The sequence below is a fragment of the Ylistrum balloti genome, unplaced genomic scaffold, assembly GCF_031769215.1.
Source record: "Ylistrum balloti isolate Yb309-2 unplaced genomic scaffold, AGI_CSIRO_Ybal_v1 Utg370800, whole genome shotgun sequence".
In the NCBI taxonomy this organism is placed as follows: domain Eukaryota; kingdom Metazoa; phylum Mollusca; class Bivalvia; order Pectinida; family Pectinidae; genus Ylistrum; species Ylistrum balloti.
The window spans coordinates 711,448-723,452 of NW_026782466.1; the positions used below are offsets into that span (position 1 = coordinate 711,448).

General features: G+C 32.6%; 1 protein-coding gene across 1 annotated transcript in view; it reads left to right on the forward strand.

Annotated features, from left to right (window-relative positions):
* The window catches only part of LOC132558617 (dedicator of cytokinesis protein 4-like), a 142,159-nt gene that overhangs the window by 64,005 nt on the left and 66,149 nt on the right, over positions 1-12,005 (forward strand). Inside the window, exons 26-30 of the mRNA XM_060223209.1 lie at positions 2,921-3,113; positions 4,298-4,425; positions 4,628-4,657; positions 5,577-5,687; positions 7,292-7,450. Coding sequence (XP_060079192.1) covers positions 2,921-3,113; positions 4,298-4,425; positions 4,628-4,657; positions 5,577-5,687; positions 7,292-7,450 — 621 coding nt within the window. The remainder of the gene's footprint in view (positions 1-2,920; positions 3,114-4,297; positions 4,426-4,627; positions 4,658-5,576; positions 5,688-7,291; positions 7,451-12,005) is intronic.

Sequence of the window (12,005 nt, forward strand, 5' to 3'; positions counted from 1 at the left end):
GTGCATTTATTAACTCACTGATAAATTTCCAGTTTTGAAAAATATGAAAAGTGTTATTGATAATAATAACTATAAAGTGTCACTTTGTGTTTGTTTTGTTTGTTATTATTGCCAGTCTGTGTGTACTTAGTGTTAGATTATATGTAATTACTTGTTAGTGTGTGTGTAGTTAGTGTTAGATTATATGTAATTACTGTTAGTGTGTGTGTAATTACTTGTTAGTCTGTGTGTACTTGTGTAAGATTGTGTGTAGTTACTGTTAGTCTATGTGTCGTAACTGTTAGTCTATGTGTAATTACTGTTAGTCTGTGTGTAATTACTGTTAGTCTGTGTCATAACTGTTAGTCTGTGTGTAATTACAGTTAGTCTCTATGTAGTAACTGTTAGTCTGTTGTGTAATTACTGTTAGACTGTGTGTTATTACTGTTAGTATGTGTGTAATTACTGTTAGTCTGTGTGTACTGTGTGTAATTACTGTTAGTATGTGTGTAATAACTGTTAGTCTATGTGTAATTACTGTTAGTATGTGTGTAATTACTATTAGTCTGAGTGTAATTACTGTTAGTCTGTGTGTAATTACTGTTAGTATGTGTGTGATTACTGTTAGTATGTGTGTAATTACTGTTAGTATGAGTGTAATTACTGTTAGTCTGTGTGTAATTACTGTTAGTATGTGTGTAATTACTGTTAGTCTGTGTGTAATTACTGTTAGTCTGTGTGTAATTACTGTTAGTCTGTATGTAATTACTGTTAGTCTGTATGTAATTACTGTTAGTGTGTGTGTAATTACTGTTAGTCTGTGTGTAATTACTGTTGTTAGTCTGTGTGTAATTACTGTTAGTATGTGTGTAATTACTGTTAGTCTGTGTGTAATTACTGTTAGTCTGTGTGTAATTACTGTTAGTCTGTATGTAATTACTGTTAGTGTGTATGTAATTACTGTTAGTGTGTGTGTAATTACTGTTAGTCTGTGTGTAATTACTGTTAGTCTATGTGTAATTACTGTTAGTCTGTATGTAATTACTGTTAGTATGTGTGTAATTACTGTTAGTCTATGTGTAATTACTGTTAGTCTGTATGTAATTACTGTTAGTGTGTGTGTAATTACTGTTAGTCTGTATGTAATTACTGTTAGTATGTGTGTAATTACTGTTAGTCTATGTGTAATTACTGTTAGTCTGTATGTAATTACTGTTAGTCTATGTGTAATTACTGTTAGTCTGTATGTAATTACTGTTAGTGTGTGTGTAATTACTGTTAGTCTGTATGTAATTACTGTTAGTATGTGTGTAATTACTGTTAGTCTGTGTGTAATTACTGTTAGTCTGTGTGTAATTACTGTTAGTCTGTATGTAATTACTGTTAGTGTGTATGTAATTACTGTTAGTGTGTGTGTAATTACTGTTAGTCTGTGTGTAATTACTGTTAGTCTATGTGTAATTACTGTTAGTCTGTATGTAATTACTGTTAGTATGTGTGTAATTACTGTTAGTCTATGTGTAATTACTGTTAGTCTGTATGTAATTACTGTTAGTGTGTGTGTAATTACTGTTAGTCTGTATGTAATTACTGTTAGTATGTGTGTAATTACTGTTAGTCTATGTGTAATTACTGTTAGTCTGTATGTAATTACTGTTAGTCTATGTGTAATTACTGTTAGTCTGTATGTAATTACTGTTAGTGTGTGTGTAATTACTGTTAGTCTGTATGTAATTACTGTTAGTATGTGTGTAATTACTGTTAGTCTATGTGTAATTACTGTTAGTCTGTATGTAATTACTGTTAGTGTGTGTGTAATTACTGTTAGTCTGTATGTAATTACTGTTAGTATGTGTGTAATTACTGTTAGTATGTGTGTAATTACTGTTAGTCTGTGTGTAATTACTGTTAGTCTGTATGTAATTACTGTTAGTGTGTATGTAATTACTGTTAGTCTGTATGTAATTACTGTTAGTCTGTGTGTAATTACTGTTAGTCTATGTGTAATTACTGTTAGTCTGTATGTAATTACTGTTAGTATGTGTGTAATTACTGTTAGTCTATGTGTAATTACTGTTAGTCTGTATGTAATTACTGTTAGTGTGTGTGTAATTACTGTTAGTCTGTATGTAATTACTGTTAGTATGTGTGTAATTACTGTTAGTCTATGTGTAATTACTGTTAGTCTGTATGTAATTACTGTTAGTCTATGTGTAATTACTGTTAGTCTGTATGTAATTACTGTTAGTGTGTGTGTAATTACTGTTAGTCTGTATGTAATTACTGTTAGTATGTGTGTAATTACTGTTAGTCTATGTGTAATTACTGTTAGTCTGTATGTAATTACTGTTAGTGTGTGTGTAATTACTGTTAGTCTGTATGTAATTACTGTTAGTATGTGTGTAATTACTGTTAGTATGTGTGTAATTACTGTTAGTCTGTGTGTAATTACTGTTAGTCTGTATGTAATTACTGTTAGTGTGTATGTAATTACTGTTAGTCTGTATGTAATTACTGTTAGTCTGTGTGTAATTACTGTTAGTATGTATGTAATTACTGTTAGTCTGTATGTAATTACTGTTAGTGTGTATGTAATTACTGTTAGTCTGTATGTAATTACTGTTAGTCTGTATGTAATTACTGTTAGTCTGTATGTAATTACTGTTAGTATGTATGTAATTACTGTTAGTCTGTATGTAATTACTGTTAGTCTGTATGTAATTACTGTTAGTCTGTATGTAATTACTGTTAGTCTGTATGTAATTACTGTTAGTGTGTGTAATTACTGTTAGTCTGTATGTAATTACTGTTAGACTGTGTGTAATTACTGTTAGTCTGTGTGTAATTACTGTTAGTCTGTATGTAATTACTGTTAGTGTGTGTGTAATTACTGTTGCATGGCTGATAGAATGTTTCAGACATTTTGCTTTCTTTTTCCCAGATGGCTTTGCTGAGTAATCTACATTTGGCGTATGGACCCTTACGAGGTGTGCTCACTCTACGGGAGATGGCAGAACTTGTTGTCATGGTAATCACCAGAATGCCAAAATCCAAGGAACTACCAGAGGATGTCCAACGCAACAAACTGGAATTTATACAGGAAACGGTCAACTCGGAGCTATTCCAGGCCGATGGTTTGTGTCCGTATATCATTCATTTCCTTATTATACCCAGCATAACAAGGAGTAGTATAATGTAATCACCTTGTCAGGCTCTTTTTTGTCTACAATATTTGTCCAGGAAACTCTACCCAAACTACATCTCTTGATAAACTGTGTGGGTAGTATATTTGAGAAACTATGAGTACAATGATAAAAGCTAGCTTTCTGTGGTTACTTTCCATGATAAAATGGAGGTGTCTAATGGTTGTTTGGAGTGAGAACCTGTAGGGGGTACAGTGTTTAAGTTGACATTGGGATAACATTTCTTGTCAGATAACTGATCACCGTCAGTTTGGCAGGAGTGGATTATTTTGTCTTGATTAAAGTTCCTGAATTATTTTAATAGTCTTTTTCATATTCCCAGAAGATAATAGTAGTTTATAGAAAATGTTGTGTTGTAGGATCTCGGAGCATCATTCTACCCCTGTGTCTGAGTCAGATAAAGTACTGTATGATAGTAAATTTTACATTGTGTTGTAGAATCACGGAGCATCATTCTACCCCTGTGTCTGAGTCAGATAAAGTACTGTATGATATAAAAGTTTACATACCCCTGTGTTGAGTCAGATAAAGTACTGTATGATAGTAAATTTTACATTGTGTTGTAGAATCACGGAGCAATTCTACCCCTGTGTCTGAGTCAGATAAAGTACTGTATGATAGAAAATTTTACATTGTGTTGTAGAATCATGGAGCATCATTCTACCCCTGTGTCTGAGTCAGATAAAGTACTGTATGATATAAAAGTTTACATTGTGTTGTAGAATCTCGGAGCATCATTCTACCCCTGTGTCTGAGTCAGATAAAGTACTGTATGATAGTAAATTTTACATTGTGTTGTAGAATCACGGAGCATCATTCTACCCCTGTGTCTGAGTCAGATAAAGTACTGTATGATAGTAAATTTTACATTGTGTTGTAGAATCACGGAGCATCATTCTACCCCTGTGTCTGAGTCAGATAAAGTACTGTATGATAGAAAAGTTTACATTGTGTTGTAGAATCATGGAGCATCATTCTACCCCTGTGTCTGAGTCAGATAAAGTACTGTATGATAGTAAATTTTACATTGTGTTGTAGAATCTCGGAGCATCCTTCTACCTCTGTGTCTGAGTCAGATAAAGTACTGTATGATAAAAGTTTACATTGTGTTGTAGAATCTCGGAGCATCATTCTACCCCTGTGTCTGAGTCAGATAAAGTACTGTATGATAGAAAAGTTTATGCTGCCACAAGTCACCGGTATCCTTGGCGACATCCTCAACAATGTGTTCCAGATGAAACAGGTAACTAAAAATGTAACAAAGAGATAAAATATCATTGAATTTATTTAATCTTTCCTGTCATAATTTCATAAATCAATAAGGGTATCTAAATTGAAATCCACAACATCTCAACAAAATTTTCGTTTTGGTTTCTGGAGAATTTCTCAGTTGAAATATCTAGTTTAACTTTGTATTTGAAAAAATGAATGGTTTTAATTACAAGCGGCATAATGGATCAAGATCTCAACCGCGGGTAAGTTGTACAGTAAATACTGAAAATATCGAAACTCTCACATTACTGAATTATCTCCCCTGATCAGTTCACATTTCAAGAAATACTTTTTGAATGCATATATTCCACAAGAACTAATATTAGCTCATTGTCAAGTTCCTTGTTAGGTCTATCTTGTTTCTGTATCCTTCACTCAGGGATTGGAAACGTATTGATGTAGATGTTGATACATGTCACCGTATATCTGTCCAGATAAACAAGGTATTTGTGCAATATTCATGAGTAAAATCACATTTTCTCTTGCAAGGTTATAGTTCCAGTTATATATAACACACAGATCTCGTAGTTCTGGTAATTCATGGTGTTTCTGAAGTGTTTAGCAGGTGTGGGCCTGCAGCCAGATCAATATGGTGATGTGTAGACAGTTCATAATTTATTACATATTTAATGACCCTGTGGTACCAAATGTGGTGTTAGTTTTTATACTTTGACCTTCTCAATAACATGAATTTCCTTAGAATTTTCTCTATTCATCACAATCTATACACAGTATATCTGAACACTGTATCACGATGGTCACCTACTTACTGCATGTGAAATGTTATTTTTTTAGGGTGCTGAAGGTACTGTTGTTTAAAAATATATATATATACATAAGTATAAAAAGAAATGATCATCTACATTTTCAAAAAACATATCACCTTGATTTTGATGTCATTTTCTCCTAAGTTTTATCATTCATGTCTTTTCTTTTCCTTCTCTCATGTAAATGCATCATGATTTATTTAGCAGCACAAGAAGTTATTTTGAATTTCAATATTGAATGTGCTCACCTAACCAAAAGAGTAACCTAGTCAGTTTTTGACCTTGTGATCTAATGATTAGTGACCAAATGACCTTGAAGTCTAGACTATGCAGTGTCATTACTTCTGTTTGGCAGAAACGGTGTATGCAGCAGGATATGAAGACAATGGTGCTGAGCGTGTTTGAGGTGATACTGCAGACTGTACTAGCCCTAACAGAGAAGTCAGTCCTGCCGTTACATCACCAGGTAGGGTATCCTCTCTCTACAGTTTGTTTAGAACAAAAATCTGTTCCATCCCCTGCTGCCTCGCTGCTTGTAAAAATAAGCTTTACTTATTTTACAACAATTTGGAAGCAAGTTTTTCCAACTTACATTAATCACTCTTGTTGGCTCGGATGGAAGCGCGTGAGGGGTCTTAGTGTGGGAGGAAACCGGAGTACCCGGGGAAAACCTACGCAGTCGGGCAGGTGACCCTTACCTTTTCACATCCATTCCCAGTATCGAACCCCGGACGGCTAGGTGAAAGGCGAGTGTGTTATCTCATTGATTGCCTATTTGCCTTTTCAAACCTTTTTTCTTCCTTTTCCAGTTTCACCCCATATCTCCTTATTTCAACATACCAATGCTTTCCCTTTGTTTTTATTTCCCATCTTTCATTATCTCATTCTATACCTCCCCATTTCTTCCATCATTTTTTTTTCATCACCTCTTATTTTCTGTCCCATTCAGTTTCCTCTCTTTCACTATCATTTTTTGCTGTCTGTTATTATTCAATCAGATTTATATCTCTGTCCCAATATCTTTTTTCAGATTTTTATTTCCCTTACTTAAACATCTTTATTAACATACAATGTACCCACGAACCAATATCCCTCTCCAGTGTTTATACATACTAACTACCCTCCTCAGAATACCACATATGCTTCCCACCAACTTCTGATACCCAGTGTATTGCCCTTGTCTTCAGCGATAGTATATCATCATTCTTGGTCAGCTTTACCTCTATGCGCCAAGGGACCGTTTTAGCTCGGTCAGTAAAACGTTGGTTTATCCAACCTCAGATGAAGATCTCATTTGTGTTGTTCAAATCTCCCTACCCGTGTCAGTTTTGCATTTCTTAGAAAGCTGTGAAAAAGACCAATGTGTGCTCGCATTGAAGTGACCTTTGGTTAGACACAGTTTCCCAGTGGCGCTGAATTGCATGCAATATTTGTGGTATTATACATTGGAAATACATCTTACTAAATGTAGTTTACTCGTCATTATAGATAGCTCTGTAGCATTATGAAAGAATTCACACATTATTGTATGATATCACATTGTATCGTTATTACTTTAAAACAATGAATGGGCATGTTTGTTGTATATCATGGTGTGTTGTAAGCTGTAGTCCACTGACTTATTGTGTTTCTTATTGCAGATTATTGTCCCGGATTGTATCTCATCTACAAATTTAATTCTTTACAGATAAAAATTCTTTACAGAAAAAAAGATCAAATATATTTTTCTTAGTCAGTATATTAAACCCCATTGTGAACATAAACTTGGTGTTGTTTTTTAAACCCAGTTAATATCATTGCGTATAGTATTTATTATGAAAGGGGAATGTTGGGTAAAATGTTTGTAAATCTGATATTTAATAGGCTTCCATGACATACTTTTAAACTGATGCATAAAAATTCAGAAGCAAAAGTTGAGATTAAACAGTTTTGATATAGAATAAAATTTACTAGGTATGATCAAATGTCTAAAATCTATTGGGTGTAACAAGCAACTAACACTACATGGTGACGGAATTCCTTGAGAAGCATGAAAAACAATAACATATTAACTGTTTCTGTCATGATTAGCAATCCATTCTGGAGAAGTCCGACACTGAGCAGAAATCTCCCTTACCTCGGAAAAGGATCCTTCCTGTTAGAACTTCTTCACACTTAGTTGATAGACCGAGACCCGAAAAATATAATGAATTTCGACCGAAAACAGAATTTGAACCTGTAAAACGGAAAGTATGAAGGTTTACAATATACAATATCCACATATTTAGCATGTTCTGCTTATAAATCACGCAATAACATCTGTTTTCTAATTTGACGGTACCTGGTAATAAAAATCATCTATTAAACGGAATGAGGACCTTGATATTAACATCCTGATATCTGTACATTGCATGACGTTCATTATGAACTGTTCAAGTATCCGAACTTCGAAAAAAGGTGTACCCATGAAAACTTTATGAATTATATATACAATGAATATACATTAGCTTATAATATATATATCATATAAATATATAATAAATCTACAGGTAAAAACTAAAGATAGATTATAAAAAGGCTATATAGTTCAATTTACCTGTAAGATATTCATTTAATAAGCCTACAGGTAAAGGTACTGATAGACTATTTAGCAGTTTCCTAATATAAATTTACCTGTAATATATGAATTGAATTTACCTGTAATATATGAATTGAATTTACCTGTAATATATATTGAATTTACCTGTAATATATTAATTTAATTTACCTGTAATATATTAATTTAATTTACCTGTAATATATGAATTGAATTTACCTGTAATATATGAATTGAATTTACCTGTATACCTGTAATATATGAATTTAATTTACCTGTAATATATGAATTTAATTTACCTGTAATACATGAATTAATAAGTCTACAGGTAAAGCTACTGATAGACTATTGAAAACTTTTAAGTTAAATAAATTTACCTTTAATATATGAATTCAATAAGCTTGCATGTGAAACTTCCAGTAGACTTTGGAAAGGCTTTTATGTTAAATTTACCTGTAATATATGAATTTGATTTACCTGTAATATATGAATTTGATAAAGCTATGTAAAACTTGAGTTGACCACCGAAGTTTAATGATCTATCTGTATGTTTATCCTGTGCTTGAAAATCTCCATTCAAGACTGTCTTTGCAAATACTTTATGTATACAGGGTATAATATTTTTGGTGACAGTTAATTGTGTACAAACAAGATCTTAATGAACAATTTTCATAAGAATCAGGAGATAATTGTATGCTCATACAATGAATTAGAATTAAAGCAGATTTATATGGTTATATATATGATTCAGTTGTCAGGTTTATACTGTGAAGTTGTCAGGTTTATACTGTAAAATTGTCAGATTTATACTGTAAAGTTGTCAGGTTTATACTGTGAAGTTGTCAGGTTTATACTGTGAAGTTGTCAGATTTATACTGTGAAGATGTCAGATTTATGCTGTAAAGTTGTCAGATTTATACTGTAAAGTTGTCAGGTTTATACTGTGAAGATGTAAGATTTATACTGTGAAATTCTCAGACTTATACTGTGAAGATGTCAGCTTTATACTGTGAAGTTGTCAGATTTATACTGTGAAGTTCTCAGATTTATACTGTGAAGTTGTCAGATTTATACTGTGAAGTTGTCAGATTTATACTGTGAAGTTGTCAGATTTATGCTGTGAAAGATTTATACTGTGAAGATGTGTAGATTTATACTGTGAAGATGTCAGAATTTATACTGTGAAGTTGTCAGATTTATACTGTGAAGAAGATGTAAGAATGTCAGGTTTATACTGTGAAGTTGTCAGATTTATACTGTGAAGATGTCAGATTATACTGTGAAGTTGTCAGATTTATACTGTGAAGTTGTCAGATTTATACTGTGAAGATGTCAGATTATACTGTGAAGATGTCAGGTTTATACTGTGAAGATGTCAGATTTATACTGTGAAGTTGTCAGATTTATACTGTGAAGATGTCAGATTATACTGTGAAATTCTCAGATTTATACTGTAAAGATGTCAGGTTTATACTGTGAAGTTGTCAGATTTATACTGTGAAGTTGTCAGATTTATACTGTGAAGATGTCAGATTTATACTGTGAAGATGTCAGATTTATACTGTGAAGATGTCAGATTTATACTGTGAAGTTGTCAGATTTATACTGTGAAGTTGTCAGGTTTATACTGTGAAGTTGTCAGATTTATACTGTGAAGATGTCAGATTTATACTGTGAAGATGTCAGATTTATACTGTGAAGATGTCAGATTTATACTGTGAAGATGTCAGATTTATACTGTGAAGATGTCAGATTTATACTGTGAAGATGTCAGATTTATACTGTGAAGTTGTCAGATTTATACTGTTAAGATGTCAGATTTATACTGTGAAGATGTCAGATTTATACTGTGAAGTTGTCAGATTTATACTGTGAAGTTGTCAGATTTATACTGTGAAGTTGTCAGATTTATACTGTGAAGATGTCAGATTTATACTGTGTAGTTGTCAGATTTATACTGTAAAGATGTCAGGTTTATACTGTGAAGCTGTCAGATTTATACTGTGGAATAGTCAGATTTATACTGTGAAGATGTCAGATTTATACTGTGAAGATGTCAGATTTATACTGTGAAGATGTCAGGTTTATACTGTGAAGATGTCAGATTTATACTGTGAAGATGTCAGATTTATACTGTGAAGTTGTCAGATTTATACTGTGAAGATGTTAGATTTATACTCTTGAATAGTCAGATTTATACTGTGAAGTTGTCAGATTTATACTGTCAGATTTATACTGTGAAGATGTCAGATTTATACTGTGAAGTTGTCAGATTTATACTGTGAAGTTGTCAGATTTATACTGTGAAGATGTTAGATTTATACTCTTGAATAGTCAGATTTATACTGTGAAGTTGTCAGATTTATACTGTAAAGTTGTCAGATTTATACTGTGAAGTTGTCAGATTTATATTGTGTAGTTGTCAGATTTATACTGTGAAGATGTCAGATTTATATTGTGAAGATGTCAGATTTATACTGTGAAGATGTCAGATTTATACTGTGAAGATGTCAGATTTATACTGTGAAGATGTCAGATTTATACTGTGAAGATGTCAGATTTATACTGTGAAGATGTCAGATTTATACTGTGAAGATGTCAGATTTATATTGTGTAGTTGTCAGATTTATACTGTGAAGTTCTCAGATTTATACTGTGAAATTCTCAGATTTATACTGTGAAGATGTCAGATTTATACTGTGAAGATGTCAGATTTATACTGTGAAGATGTCAGGTTTATACTGTGAAGTTGTCAGATTTATACTGTGAAGTTGTCAGATTTATACTGTGAAGATGTCAGATTTATGCTGTGAAATTGTCAGATTTAAAAGATTAGTTGTCTGTTCTAAAAGATTTCGTTGTCTGATCAAAAAGATGTAGTTGTCAGATTTTAAAGACTAAGTTTTCATATTTAAAAGAGTTAGTTGTCAGCTTTAAAAGATTTAGTTGTCAGATCAAGAAGATTTAGTCGTCAGATTTAAAAGATTTAGTTGTCTGATCCTGATCTTAAAAGTTAAGTTGTCTGAGTCTGACTTATATGGTTATGTTGTTGTGTTTTCATAAAACTTCATACAACTTCCAAAGATAGGATGGAAAAAAATAATTGCACACTTTAATTTTCAAAACATGCATAGATAAGCATGCAGTTGCTGGATTGCAGATTGGCATGGGCATGCAATTGCTGAGAAATGTTTCATGTTTATAAGCAACTTCATTTAGTTAAGGATTTATGCTATCTTAGTACAATATTTACACCTCCTTTTCAAGAGAGCTCTAATTAAGGAAGATGTTGATATGATCAATTATCTTATAAAAATTCATGCAATTGATTATTTTATTATACAGGAGTCGTTTTAAGCATTCCTGTCAGAAAAGCAATGGTTTCATCATTATGTATTTATAGTAGGACACAATTCATTGTAGATTTTCTAAGTTTTGATGGCACAATTGTTTCTGATAAATTCCTAATCGTTTCTTGAAAAAGCAATCTTGTTTGTAAAGAACGTTAGTAGTACTGTCAGTTCAGTTGAGCTCTATAGTTCGTTACACTTGGGCAACATGTTATTTCAGTATTCTTGTTGGCTTTGGAGTTGAGATGGGCATATATGTGTGAGAGTGGGTGTGGTGGAGGGGCATTGGTGTAGGGAAGGGGAGGGGTCTGGTTACCCACATGGTACTTGGTGGGTTGTTGGGGTGAACAACGTCATCCATTTCATCTATATTGAAGATATCAAACTCCAGTTGCTTGGGTGAAAGGTGAGAGTGTTACCCCTACACCATTCAATCAGTTTGGTTAGGTGGCTAAGTAATACATGTGTACTAGTATTATTGAATAAGCCAAGGTTTTGCCTGCTAATGACTCGTCCAATATGTCACTGTTAAATTATATATATAGATAGTTATTATAGAGATAATATCCCTAGTAAATGTGTTTGTTTCATATGATATACTGTACTGTACATTTGGTTTCCTGTGTTCAGTTTATTTACAAGTTTAAGATGTGTTGGGTCATCACTTACAGTTAACAGTGTACAACGTTAAGTTTTGTGAGTTTTACTCGAAGTTAGATTGAACCACAAGTTTTAGATTCTATTCATCATAGGATTTTACTGAGGTTACATATAGGTAAAGTAAATCAGAAGAAAAATGTTGCATGTTGTGTTATATCCTATTGCCTTTGTCTCAAGGTCTTACGCATGTTACATAATT